Source organism: Danio rerio, chromosome 2 (genome assembly GCF_052040795.2).
Source record: "Danio rerio strain M-AB ecotype USA chromosome 2, GRCz13ab, whole genome shotgun sequence".
Classification (NCBI taxonomy): domain Eukaryota; kingdom Metazoa; phylum Chordata; class Actinopteri; order Cypriniformes; family Danionidae; genus Danio; species Danio rerio.
In genome coordinates this window covers 38,367,307-38,382,359 of record NC_141022.1, presented here as the reverse complement: position 1 = coordinate 38,382,359, position 15,053 = coordinate 38,367,307, and the positions used below count along the sequence as shown (strand labels likewise).

The following is a 15,053-nucleotide window of genomic DNA, read 5'->3' as shown; positions in this document are numbered from 1 at the left end:
ATAAGAGCAGATCTCATTAATATTCATGACTGTTCCAAATATGGTCAAAACTGAGCTTTTCATTCTAGGGGTAATTGTTGTAGTTATAAAAGTGCATATTAAACAATTTTTGGAAAATTGTTTTACTTCCCAAATCTTCTATAGACAACAATTTAACAAGTTGAATAAATGCACACCTTTAAGTCATAAGCATGATAGTTTGTGTTTTTAATGTACCGTACTACCAATATTTGTCATATTTTACTGTTGTCATGTGATTTGGCAGTATCTGTTCACAAATCCGCTGTGATATTCCAATCAGATTGACAAAAACAATGAGCTGTGTTTGTTTTGAATGCAATATTAGATATATTTTATGATTTTTTTCATGCTTTCCTTTTCAGATGTGCAAGTCACAGTATTTTGACATAAATGAAATAGTGGCTCATGAGGCTTGGAGCCCCTGTACAGCCCATTATACACAGGATCAGTCTGTCTGGCTACAGGTAAATTCATACTCAGTGGACAACATGTAAAGTCTTTGAATTTTATTCAGTCAATTAAAGTCACTTTTCTTTGCCTTTTTTGCCATTTTTAAATCAGGTTTGGTGTATTTAGGGTGTTGAATTTTGAATATCGTTTGTATATCAAAATACAATGGTTTTAAAGTTGAGGTCAGTTAGAAGTTGATTTTTATTCAGCTATAAATGGATTAAATTAATCAAATGTATCAATGAAAGGTTGCTGTAATTTTATAAAAGTTTCGTTTATGAAAAAGATCCAGTTGTTTGGAACTTCTCTGTAGTTTGATTGTGCAAAGATATAATGCAAGACTTCAAAAACATCAACAGACCATTTTTACATTTAGAATGTTAGCGTATGTTCATGATGATTTTGTATATATTTATATGTTGTGCTATTTCTTTATGCAGTCTATGCCAATGCTAATCAATAATGTTACTCAAGCTCAGAATAATGCTACTATAAGCATTACTTACACAGCTACACTTTTGTTACAGGTAGGATTTGAGCGGCCAGGTGTAGCAGCCTCTGTCATCATCTATCTGGCATATGATGGTAGTTGGCATGGAGAAAACTGCAAGAAAACAGTGACCATTGAACTCTGTGACACCAATGGGAAAAGACACTTGCTTGGTAGCACATCTATCAAATGCTTGGTAAAAAAAAAAATGTTTTATGTATCAATGTCATTTCAACCTGTCTTTTGTGTTTGCTTGTTGACAGGTTCGTATGAGGTGTCATGTCAGCGCAACCCCCTAGTGGTGAATGTGACTCACAATCTGAGTGTGCCGTTTTACCAGACTTCAGCAGTGCAGCTGAACTTCTCCTCCTCTCAAGTGGCCGTGGTGGCGGTTGCATTACGTACTTCTTGTCACTTCAGCGCCTTTGCCCTGACCGGGTGCGCTGAGGGTGGGATGTCCCACGACTTACAAGCACAAACAAAAATGCATTTATTCATTATTCATACACTACCATTCAAAAGTTTAGAATCTGAAAGACTTTTTATGAGTAACAAAGCTGCATGCATTTAATAATACTGACAAAAAAAAAATCTATAAAATTTTATTTCAATATATTTTAAATTGTTATGCATTCTGGGCGAGGCAGTGGCGCAGTAGGTAGTGCTGTCGCCTGACAGCAAAAAGGTCGCTGGTTCGAACCTCGGCTCAGTTGGTGTTTCTTTGTGGAGTTTGCATGTTCTCCCTGTCTTCGAGTGGGTTTCCTCCGGGTGCTCCGGTTTCCCCCACAGTCCAAAGACATGTGGTACAGGTGAATTGTTTAGGCTAAATTGTCCGTAGTGTATGAGTGTGTGTGAATGTGTGTGTGGATGTTTCCCAGAGATGGGTTGCGTCTGGAAGGGCATCCGCTGCGTAAAAACTTGCTGAGTAAGTTGGCGGTTCATTTCGCTGTGGCGACCCCGGATTAATAAAGGGAATAAGCCGACAAGAAAATGAATGAATGTTATGCATTCCTGGATTTTTCGGTATCATTACTTCTGTACTCACTGTAACACAATCATTCTGAAACCATTGTAATATGATGATGTGATGCTTAAAAGTCCCATGAAATTAAAGGTTTTTAGAGTATCAGTATTGTTAATCTTTAAGATACCTACTGTATAAGCTAGTGTGCTCCAAAACAGTGACAATTTGCGTTTAGAAGATATAAAACTGATATAAACATGTAAAGCTTGTCACTTTTGCTTATATGGAGCAATGATTTTTTTCACATCATCTCAAACAACAGTTTCTTATCACATCATAACCAATCAAATTCTCTCTTATGTCTGACATACCCCGCCCCCTTCATGACGCTTCTCATATGCATTTGATTTGATGCACTTGAGCTTAATCGCTCTCACTGGTGAAGCAGTGATAAAAACAAGACGCTATTGGGAATTTTTTTAAAAAGGGAGGAGCTACAATATGTCCTGTGTTTCGGTTGTGATCACGTCAAACATCTAATAAAAATGCATATTTCAAAGCAAAGTAATTTCTTACTTTTATTAATGTCAAAAGCAGTTTAATGGTTGTATGAAAACCATGACACATTTTAAAATAATTTTTCTTTAAACAAAAAGTAAAATTTTTATACAATTATTTTGTAATATTATAAATGCCTTTGCTGTCGCTTTTGCACATTTTAATGCATCATTGCTATATAAAAATATAAATTTATTAAATAAATGACTCATTCTAAACTTTTTAAATGGTAGTGCAGGGCATTAAAGATATAATGCATTACATAAACTATACAAAGACAAGTGTTAATGTCCAGATCAAATGATCATTTCACATCCTTTTTACTTAAAGATGTTTTTTTTTTATCTGGTCAGTTATTACAGTAAATGCAGCACACACTTATATTAGATATTTCACAATCCTCATTTGAATGTTGTGACTATTGAGCATCTAAAATTGGTGCTCATTTTGTGTGTAAATGCAGGCTCGTAGCCAGGCGGGTTTGGGTGGTTCGAACGACCCACCCCTCACTGACAAAAGTCCAGAATTTGTCCCATTCATGAGCTCATTTGTCCTATTTTAACTGCTATGCCATCCTGGTGAAAATAACCCATTGAACAAGGCTTTAAGACCTAGCGGAATCCTCTGTTCTGCTAATCAGTTTTGGCCAATACTAACAAATATTTTTCATGAGTCCAAGATCCAGCTGTGCAATAAAACATATGCTCTGATGTAAGTGAAGTCCTCTTTCGCTACTGTTTTGTTATTAAATGGAGAAAACATTTTACAAGTAACTTTTATTCTAAATCTTGGATTTATTCTTGAAAACAAAAATGACTAATAAAAATGTGTGACGCACCAAAAGCAGCCCATATTTAAATTGATTTGAATTCAATTTGGGTAAAATAGTCAAAAAGTGTGGTTATGATGACCATCTGACAAGGTAATTAAGAATAGTGCTTAAAATTTCACTAAAATGCAGCGTTTAAATTTCATAATTCAATAGAAAATAAGGCGTATAATTGCAAAAAGGTCCACTATTTTAAGAAAAAAAAGAACCACCCCTTTCACCAGGCTGGCTACGGGCTTGAATTTTACATCTTTTGAAATGAAATTGTTCACTTTTGGTGTCATTTGAATTGAGAAATTACTATTTTAGTGATACAATTTTCACTTAGTTATCATCAAAGCTCCCTCTATTTTGTTGTCAATCACTAAACCTCAGAAGTGTTTCTATAAAAATGCCAGATAGGGCAAGTAAGTTACCTAAGCTTTCAGATGCAGCCAAATACATCATAAACATACTCAGAGACGCAGATAAAAATACAAAACAAAAAAAATCATTTATGTTTGGCAGTGTATTTGATGTCTGTGTCTGCACCATTAAACTGAATGTGTTTTTTTTTTTTCTCTCTCAGATGTGTGCGTAGGCTGTGCAGTACTGAGTCATGCAGTCCTGTGAATATTGAACATGCTTCAGTCCGCTGTACTCCAGCGTTAGACTCCAAACACTGCTCTGTTTCCTGTCATCGTGGCTTTATACTCACTGTTCTCCACGGCCAGAGCCTTTCTTCCCATCAGGTGAGCACAAGTACCAGGGTTGTCATGGGTAAGGGAATGTCTGGAATATCATGGAATTTTAAATGGTCTATTCCAGACATTGAAAGTCATGGATTTTTTTTGTCCAAGTCATGGAATATTAGGGATTTTTGTTTGACACTTAATATTTTAGTTGTCATTTATCAAAACAGGTTTATATATAAATATATTATTTCCTTTTGTTTCACACCTATTAAAGCAATTTGATTACTTTCTTACTCACAAACTTATTAAATTATCTGTTGTTGTTCTCATAGTGGTTATTGACGTCATGCAAATTATTTTCAAGCATTTAATAGTAATATTAATAATTAATATTAACAGGGCTTGACATTAACTTTTTTGATCAGCAGCCACTGTGGCTAGTAGTTTTCCAAAATTACTAGCCACCCGGCATTTTCACTAGCCACAATTTAGTTGTTAGATTTAGTATAAATTAAACTTTGGCATGCTAAAATTTCTTGATTTAAATGATGTGTTATGTCCACATGCCTCCTCATTCATTTAACTTTTTTGTGTGTTGTGTATGACCTTGCTCAATGAGGATGAGCAAATGTGTTGTGGCTTCATAGTGTTGCATTGCATTTATTCATTCGCTTTCTTTTCAGCTTAGTCCTTTTATTATTCTGGGGTCGCCACAGCGGAATGAACTGCCAACTTATCCAGCATATGTTTTTGCCTTCCAGCTGCAACCCATCACTTGGAAAGTGTTGCATTGCAATCAGTTTTATTTCACATGACTTTTTAGGGCTCAGCACTAAGGATTTACAAATTTTCTCTCTGGTCACGTCAAACTAATTATTTCCCTGCCAAAAAATTTAAATAATGTGCAAAAACAAGCAAAATATAGCTGTATACATACACTTTTTATTCAACAAAATTTTCTTAAAAAACAATTGAGATTTTAAAAAAATTTGTCATGTATCTAAAACTATACACAGTAGTCTGTACTGGCTAAAGGTCCCAGATCACCAGTTAACTAAATATAAATGGAGAGTTGATCTCATATTAAAGCAATGTTATTATGCGGATGATAATGAAACCATATTAGTAAAAATAACTGTAAGCAAAAGAAAACGTGAAAAACATTCCGTGTATGATAGTGAAAGAATGACCAGGCACACATGGTTAATGTTTGGCATTTTATCTGTTCAAAGAATGGTTTAATCGAAAGCGGCAACCGCTGTCGCTTACAATAAAGTCTCAAGCGCCTAAAAGCAGCAGAACTGTGGGTGCATGAGCAACGCTTTTTTCCAGTCTATTTAAAAGAGAACCGATCACGCTGTTGCATTTTCAGTCCTGGTTGCTTCACGCAAGGAAACGGGGCACAGGAGCTTTTAAGCACTCGCACACTAAAGCCCTCGTGAGTGTGTCAGGATTGCCTATGTCTCACCTTGTACCTGATCATCCTCTCAATCGGCTGTCCCCTGCTTTCTTTTTCTCATGCGAACAGTTATCATTCGTGCTGCTTCTTGATTCTAAGATCACTTTTGCACGTATATTGACAAACAGTCATAAATTAAAACTCTAATCTTTAATGGCTGAAATGGCTAGTTGGGAGTGGCTATCTAACCCGCCACAGCTTAAATCTAACCGCAAATGACGGGTTGGTGGGTGTTAATGTCAAACCCTAAATATTAATATTTAAACCATTTTATATTATGCTGTTATTTTAACATATTATTTAAATATTATATTACTAATGTATCAACCTGTTTTTACTTTCATTAGATTTTTTTTGCATTTTTAGTCTCTGAATGTATGACGTTTTGGTTCATTTCTCTTCTCAAACAAGTATTGTAGTCATACAGTTGAAGTCAGAATTATTAGCCAACTTGTTTATTTTGTTCCCCAATTTTTGTTTAACGGAGAGAAGTTTTTTTTAACACATTTTTTTTTATAAATCATCTCTAATAACTGATTTATTGTATCTTTGCTATTATGACAGTAAATAATATTTTACTAGATATTTTAGGACACTTCTATACAGCTTAAAGTGACATTTAAAGGTTTAACTAGGCAAGTTGGGGTATTTAGGCAAGTTATTGGATAACGATGGTTTCTTTTGTAGATGTGGGAAAAAATATAGCTTAAAGGGGCTAATAATTTTGACCTTAAAATGTTATAAAAAAAATCAAAACTGCTTTTATTCTAGCCAAAATAAAACAAATAAGACTTTATCCCGAATAAAAACTATTATCAGATACTGTGAAAATGTTCTTGCTCTGTTAAACATCATTTAGGAAATAATGAAAAACAATTCAAATGGGATTTAATAATTCTGATTTCAACTGTAAATGTAATACCACTAGTATATGAAATAAAATGAAATAAACATAAAAAGTGGAGACATTTTTTAAAGATTTTTTAAAGGAGAGCGATCTCAAAAACATCTGTGTTTATGCACAAGAATATTGCTGTTTTAATTGGATTACTCATTTTCCAGTTAGGTAAGCTCCAGGTAAACATGTTTACATGACCCATAATTCTGATTAATACAGCCGTACGCCAGCTGTCTTATTCAGATTTCTATGAATATCGGTCAAACCGGGTCATGTAAACATGCTTTTCAGAAAGTCTGCTGTAACTGGAGGCTCATTTATATCTGCGCATGTCCAAACAAAGATAATTCGGGGTGATATTGGATATAGACAGTGTTTATTCAATAGCTTGACTTTTTCACAACTGTTTTGGAGCAAGAAACATTTTGAAAACATGAAAAGAAAGGTCATGGCCTACTTTTGTGAGTCTTGTGACCTACATTTTCCAAATCCTCACGTTAACGTTTGTTATTGTGAAGGAGTTGATTAAGTTATTGAGGAGAATTACTGAAAAAATGCAGTGTAATAAATAGCAAAAGAGCATCTTGAGTATTTTCAAAAGATTAGAGCAGGAACACACATGGCTTAGTTTATTCAGATTAAACAGAGCATAAACATTAAAATAACGTTGACATCTTTTTGTCGAATTGCGTTCAGATTTGCCGGTATACCAAAGGTTGTGAATGTAAACAAATCAAATGATCTATTCGCTTTAGTGGTGTAACTCAACTAAACAGCATGTGTTTTTCTGTCAAGTAAAATTCTGTGTCTTATAAATCTTTCACAAACTATATGCTGTAAAACGTTTAATGACAAAAAGTCAAGACAACAAATAGTTTTATCTTGCTTTAACCTATTTTTAATAAGTTAATCAGGTTTCAACTAAATTGTTAAAGTTATACAAACTTCGTATTTTTACTCAGTTTGATTGATGCAAGTTGAAATGCCTAGAAAAGTTAACTTGATTTAACTACTTTATCTTAACAAGTGGGTGTCTTTCTCTGTCTGTTTTAGAAGGAAGCAGAGCTGATTTGTGTGCATGGAGTGTGGGATCGTGTAGTGAGCTGTCAGCCCGTTGATTGTGGTCCTCCTCCTCCATCTCATGTCTACTTTGCTTCCTTCTCCTGTCCCTGGGGCACTACATTCGGCAAGCAGTGCACCTTTTCCTGTAACGCCCCGGCAATCCTGCAAGGTGAGGATGAGAACTGGGCTACTAGAGGGTTATTTGATTCACTTAAATTGCGGTGAAAGTGTCTGTTTTTGTGAGATTTTAAGCTTTTTTTTTATATGTAAATAAGTAAGCTTTTAAGCCAATAGCTGTATTTTTGTAACTGGTTTTGTGAGTTTGCCCATGAGTTATGTTATATAAATGAAAAACTTTTATAGCTTAACAAAATAATGTATTCAATTTATGGAGGCCAAAATCAAGATTGAAATTGAATTTCGATTAAAAAATCATTGTTACTATAACATTATAGGTTGCATTTATTTTTTATTTACAGATTACTTTTAAGAAAATGGATGATTTCAGCATGGAAAATCTTAATTTAATTTAATTTAATTTAATTTAATTTAATTTAATTTAATTTAATTTAATTTAATTTAATTTAATTTAATTTAATTTAATTTAATTTAATTTAATTTAATTTAATTTAATTTAATTTAATTTATTTTTTTAATTTGTTTATTTTTTCTTTACTTTTAGTTTAGCTTAGTTTAGTTTTTTTAATTTGATTTAATTTAATTTAAGTGTTTTATTTTGTTTTTAGTTTAGTTTTAAAAATTTTGTTTTAAATTTAATTTAAATTTATTTTATTTTATTCAATTTTATTTTATTTTATTTTTATTTTATTATTTTTTTAATTTTTTAAAAATTTTTATTTTTTATTATTTTATATTATTTTATTCTGACAAGCTTGCCTAAATGAGTAACATGGAAAACACTTTTATATTGAGCAATGCAGGCTAGGAATTCCAAACTATAGCATCTGCTGTTTACGAGCAGCAGTAACGTTTTAACTTTTTAAAAAATCTTTTGAAAGTCATATTCAACTGTCTCTCTCTCTCTCTAAAAAAAAAAAAAAAAAAAAACAGGCTTCACAACATGTCTAAATATTTTCCTTGATCCATTTATGTCCATAATAAAAAGTGTAAAATGTGTAAAAACTGCCTATAAAATCACATCTTGATAAGATTAAAAGTGAAAAAATAGGACCCCTTTAACGTGTTTATTTCTTAGCATATCTTACTGTTACATATATGAGTGAGTTCTGAGTTATAACTGAGTAACCCAATATTGTGAGCATTTGTGAATTTGCTTTTATTTTAAGCTGCTGATGTTTCTTCAGTTTTTGTCATGATATTCATTATTAGTGTTCATTGATTTATTAGTTTAATATCATCACTTTTATGGATTATGTGTTTTGGGTGTGTATGCATATCTCAAGCAGGTACTCTCTGATATGATTTGTAGTAATATGACATTTTAAATAATAATAAAAAATATTTCTTTTAGCTCAGGTGGGAATTATCGCAGTGTTTTCATTATGAAATGCCCTTTGAGCACATGGTTCCCATGGCACGGCGCCCATTTGATATAGGACTCTCTCAAACAGTTTTAGTAACATAACTAATTAGATTTTTGTTTAAGTTCTGAAGCAGTTTTATTGCTCAATAAAATATAATGATTCCTTTACAAAGTTTTAAGATCTTTCTTTCTGCCTACTTTGTAGTCCTGATTAAATTTAGCAGTACCTAAAATGGCTGCATTTTTTCGAACAAACATGTACTTGCGGCACTACTAAAACATAATTTCAATAATAATAATGAACTCACTAAATACATAAATCACTGTAGTACTTTTGTTTATATCCAATTAATGCCAACTCATAAAAAGATGTTAAAAGGCCTCCCAAAAGAACACTACAGCCCATCACTGTAAAACACTACACTACAACAACAAGACCAATACGCATAGCAATTCAGTGATGCAATGTCCTGGACCTTTCAGTGAAGCCACTGACCACAGACTGCACTGCTCTCTGCCAAAGCAAAAATAAAAATAAAAAATTGGAGTGATCTATCAAAGCCTTGCATTTAAAAATATTATAGATCATATGAGGAGTGGTCCCTTGTGACCCCTGGGCTACCTTGCCTAAAATTATACATCTGAAATGAGTTGCTCTCTGGGGTCTTCTGTATTATGGGATGAAACTCAGTCTTGAATGTTACTTACTTACTTACTTGAATGTTTCCTATGTTCACATCTCCACCTGTGTTCTCCTGCAGCTCAGCCCTTCTTTCCTATTTACACAGCCAGGAAAGAGGGCTGGAACCAAAGTAAAGCCAGACCAATGATTAAGTGCAAAACAACACTGACTACTTAGCATAGCTGCTGTTCATAATGTATTTGAATTAGAGATATTAATGTCAATGTGAAAATGAAGTGCTATATATGAAAATAGGTGCTAGATAAACGAACATTTACAATATATAGGTATTTCTAACAAAAAGGCTGGTGCAGGAAGAGTGTGTCCTACAGGTGGTTTGTCAAGCCCACTCACCTGCATGAAGTACATTCATGCATCCTTAGCTATACAAACAAATATATAAAACAAAAAAATATTTCTAACAAAGTGCCTGGTGCGTAAAGAGAGGAAGCGTGTATCCTACAGGTGGTTTGTCAAGCCCACTCTGCTGCATGGAGCACATTCACACATCCTACAGTTAGGTGATGCATTGTATATATTCATTCATTCATGCAAGTGGCTTCAAATGGGTTAATTTGAATAGGTTGCCACAGCGGAATGAACCACTTACCCACCATATACCCACCAGCCGAAACCCAGCACTGGGAAACACCCATACAATCTTGCATTCCCACACTATGGCCAGTTTAGCTTATTCAACTCGCCTATAGCGTATGTCTTTAGACTGTGGGGGAAACCGAAGCACCCTGAGGAAACCCACGCCAACACGGGGAGAACATGCAAACTCCACACAGAAATGCCAACTGACCGAGCCAGGACTCGAACTAGCGACCTTCTTGCAGTGAGATGACAGTGCTAATCACTGTGCTACCTTGTTGCCTGCATTGTACATATGCTTTACTAAATTTTAAAGATAAGTCTTAATATAGTTTTGAACTGAGAGAGTCTGTCTGAGCCTCAGAGATTAACAGGATGGCGATTTTACAGTTTAGGAGCCATATATGAAAATGCTTGACCTCCTTAAGTGGATTTTGCTAATCTGGGTACTACAAGAAGCGCTGAGGTTTTAGATCTTAAAGAGCGAGTTGGATTTGTAGCGAGACAGAAAGTTGGTTAGATAAACATGACTGTTTAAAGCTTTACTTTACAGAACATGAACACTTAGTGTGGCTTAATGCATTAAGAAAAGTGATGTGTGTAGACCATATTTGTATACAGTTTGTTAAAAGTATGTTATATGTACTGGCAAGCAGATAAAGACAGAAAATCAATGTTATGCACTAATATTGCATATAACACGCTTTTGTACCTTTCAAAACTTTGAATAATTGCTTAATATGGCTTAATGCTTTAAAAAGGGATAAACATATACCAAATTTGGTATAGAGTTTGTAAAAATGTATTCTACTTACAGGCAAACAGTTGAACCCAGAATATCCACATGCTACATTCGATGTAATGCGTATTTCAACCATCAAAAAACGGAAAAAAAAATAATTCATGTGACTTGATCATTGCAAAAAAAAAAAAAAAAAAAAGGTATATTGAAAAAAAAAAGTATATTGAAAGAAACCAAATTGGTGTACAGATTGTTAAAAAAATATATTTTAAATATAGCACTGCAAAGATCCTTCCAATTACTCTTTACTCTTAATTTTAAAATCAAAAGGAATTTCACAGAGAATATATTAGGTAGTTTGGGTCATGTTTGGTCTTTTATAACTGTGCACAAATGCAACCTCAAGCAATCATTTGCTGGCTGCAGTTCACTGAATGGCTTCTCACCTTTTGAAGAGCCAACAACTGATACTTCAAGGCTTCAGATGGTCTTAAAGGTTGGAGCTTTGGAACACACTGATGGAGCTTTCTTTTTGTCGTGTCTTTCTTTTATTCTTTTTGTCGTGTCTTTCTTTTATTCCTGATTGTTTTTATTTCATATACTTGTATTTTATGTTCCTTTAATTCTTGTTTATGTAAAGCATTTGAATTACCATTGTGTATGAAATGTGCTGTATGAATAAACTTGCCTTGCCATCTGTTTTTCAGGTGAGAGTGACACATTGGTTTGTCTTGAGGATGGACTGTGGTCATACCCAGAAGCTTACTGCAAGATTGAGTGTGCGGATCCACCTTTCCTACCAAATGCCACACTTCTAGTTCCTCATTGTCAAGGAGGCGGGCATGACGTGGGAACTGTTTGCCGCTTCAAATGCAACCCAGGATATTATGTCACTGGGACTCTCAACAAAAAGCCCAGAAAGTGAGTATTCGGTGTGGTTTGAACTAATTTTTAAGCTTAGGTTACCATGTTGACAAATTTTAAAGGAGAAAATATGTGTTTCCAGCGTCTAGGTTGCTCACATGGTTCTAATAAGATCAAAATCTCGCTCCATGTGTTTCCAAATATCTTTCAGCAATAGAGTCAGCAGTGTTCTTTGATGAATGGTCCGATGGCGTGTTGTTTTGGTATTCTATCCAATCAAGCTATAGCATGTAGCATACTTTAGCACATCTGAGGAGACTAGCGTTTGCACCTGCTTAATCTTTATGAGTTATTAAAATGGCTGGTAAAATACCTCAGTGTCTTTTAACTGCTTTTAATTGGGCATTAATACCAGAAGCGATAGCCAGTGCATCTAATAAAGCCATTTAAATGATCCTGTTTATTAAGACCATTGGCATGTTTGTTCTAAAGGCATTTCATTATGAAGGTTTGGTAAGTGGTTTATGGCGGCCTTAAGAGAGGTGTTATGCTATTATCAAGGTAATTTTAGCCTGTGCTTCCGTATGATCTTTCTCAATGAACAAGGCACCCCAATTTATTTCCTCAGGATTTATTGGCTATTTAGTCATACCAGATGGTTCGTCACATGGGTTAGATGTAAATAAAAAAATAAAAAAAACACGTGGCTGGAGGGGAATGTCATTCAAGAAATGCAGTAATTGCTGCATTCATGTTGAGCAAAAATGCAGACCAGAAGAATATAAAGAATAGGGGTGGGAGAAAGAATTGATTCATCGATACATCGCGATTCTTTCTGTAATGATTCTTTATTGATTTTTAAAACTACTAAATAGTTTCTGTATTCAAATTAGATCATGATTTTGCCAGCCTGTGTGGGCGCAAGCTAGAACCAAAAAAATAATAAACATCGACTGTTGCATATATGCATGCTGCCAAATTCTCTTTATTTGAACAAAGATGGACAAGCTGTAGAATTTTGAAGACGCAGTGATGCGATTCTTGTCTGAAGTGCGACCAGTGTCGTGCCGAAAAACGCACCCCTGCCAGATTATGCACCCTCTCATTTACTTGTATAGGGTAAGGTTGGGATTAGGTGTAGGAGTGGCGTTAGGATTAGAAGGTGTGGTTGAGATTAGACAATCAGAAAGTAAATTCAGCAAGGGGGTGCATGATTTTATGGCACAACCCCAGCTTCAGGACACTGTTTAAATTCCTTTGTCACAGAATGAAGACAGCATTGTGGTTCTTGTCCAGTGTGTGTCTGAATTTAGAATCACTAAAGAATCCAATGAAAGCAATTTTAATATAATTTACAAAAAAAAATGTACATTAAAATTTTAGCTTTGAAGATATTTCTTTGTTAATAATTAAAAAATATATTAATTCATTTATTTTCTTTTCCACTTAGTGGAAAAATCAGCCTGGTGGCTGATTTTGGTCTCTCTTGTTCCTTTTCATTTAGGATATTTATTCACATTTATTATTACTTTACTTTGTTACTGACCTAAAGCAGTAATATACGTTTTAATAGTAATAATAACAGTTTCGCTATTACTGATTTTATTAATGATGGTAATGCAACGATAACGCTTATTAATGCAGACGGATCATGGCTTTAGTGCCAAACGAGTGCTTTAAATCTATGTTATTCCCCTTATTTATTTCCGTTTTATTTCAAATAACCGGCCTATGAATGTTTAAAGGTTTAGGTAAAGACGTCAAATTATGCCCACACATGCAAGCTGACCCAAGATCAGACTTTTCGTATAACAGGTAAATAAATATAGTGAAATCAGCTTAACCGAGTCACTTCACGTAGCCTATTACCCAACCAACATCAGTGTTAGGGAAAAGCTAAATTTTACAATTTAATGTCATTCAAAACAATTACTTAGTTACATTTTAAGGCATTAGTGTAGCCAGAAAAATACCTAAAAAAGATACCAAAATTCACAGTTATTACCGTGAAAATTTGTTTGGCACGGATAACACGCAACTCAGGCTATATAACTTTTTTCATCATTTTAAATGTAAAAATAAAGATTCATCTGCTATCATAACTGTGTTTTTTTCGTGATATTGTCTGGTTGTCATTTGTAAACCATCATAAACCATGGTTACTAGGCCTATCCGTCATTTTATTTATTTATTAAGCCTATTTTAATTACTTGTTTTCAGGTTATTTTGATTTTAGGGCCATGAGCTACAAGTCAAAACAAACTCGATATGCTGACTGTATTTCAGCTTTTAAAATAGGTTTACAATATATTTTATGTTGTTTAATTTTGCATGAACAAATAGCAGTATAGCCTAAATGACATATTTTTAAAAGATTATTCAGCCTACGTGCAGCATGTAGGAGATTTATCGGTTGATCCGCGGTAAATCCACTTAAGCACTATATTCCATTTATAACACTGTAAACTTGACTTCGCAGGCCGATCATCTTTAAACGCAAAATAAGGCTTTTATTAAGTGTTATACCTTGACTGCTGCTGCATAATGAGATGTTTCTCTACCAGACTGTAAAAGTGCGCTTTTTAACAATGTCAAAATGAAAGCAAACATTCAAAGGGTTCTGCGTTTTGTCAATTTTAGCTTAATTGGAATCATATTAATAACAATATTAATTAATAAATTAAAATATTATTTATAGTGTAGCCTACTGTGGGAAAACACTGCCAACTGTTTTTATTAAAACATTTGATTGGGCTACATCTTCCCGAATAACTAATTTTAGCAAAGACGCAACTGCCAGTCATTTTCACATTAATTTAACAGCAAATTTCTTCTGCGTTTCTTCCTTTTAGCGCTCAAGAGAGTTGTGTTTAAAGAATTAGTTAACCATAACATGTAATGAATTAAGCTGCTCGTATCATGTCACCCACTTTTCTCCCTTGTGAGTTGAGTGCGCCTCCATCGCCTGTGCGTGTTTTATTTACGGGCGCACCTGACCTGACGCGGGGACCGGATCTCTGGACTGTAGGACTAGCTTTAATCTCACAATTTTTATAATTTAATTGCTATGTCAAATATTTTTAAATATTTAAATGTGTGTTCTAAAGGTTGCAACGACAGGAGTGTTAGTAATTAATGACAGAAAGAATTTTGAGTTTTGAGTGAACAATCCTTAATGTAAACTGGGGGGGCACAAATTCTTTCTGGAGGGGCAATGCCCCCCCTTTGCCCCCCCCCGTAGCGCCGGGCCTGCACCCAT

The 15,053-nt window shown here is 34.2% G+C and overlaps 1 protein-coding gene across 6 annotated transcripts in view; it reads left to right on the top strand.

Moving 5' to 3' along the window:
- pappa2 (pappalysin 2) overlaps positions 1-15,053 on the top strand; it is a 131,456-nt gene that overhangs the window by 88,726 nt on the left and 27,677 nt on the right. For 4 of the 6 annotated variants that reach the window (XM_087241056.1, XM_087241058.1, XM_087241057.1 and 1 more), the window contains 6 exons: positions 384-485; positions 999-1,134; positions 1,225-1,399; positions 3,881-4,043; positions 7,397-7,574; positions 11,638-11,851. In XM_087241056.1, coding sequence (XP_087097182.1) covers positions 384-485; positions 999-1,134; positions 1,225-1,399; positions 3,881-4,043; positions 7,397-7,574; positions 11,638-11,851 — 968 coding nt within the window. The remainder of the gene's footprint in view (positions 1-383; positions 486-998; positions 1,135-1,224; positions 1,400-3,880; positions 4,044-7,396; positions 7,575-11,637; positions 11,852-15,053) is intronic. The other 2 variants (XM_087241059.1, XM_087241055.1) reach the window with 1 other exon arrangement.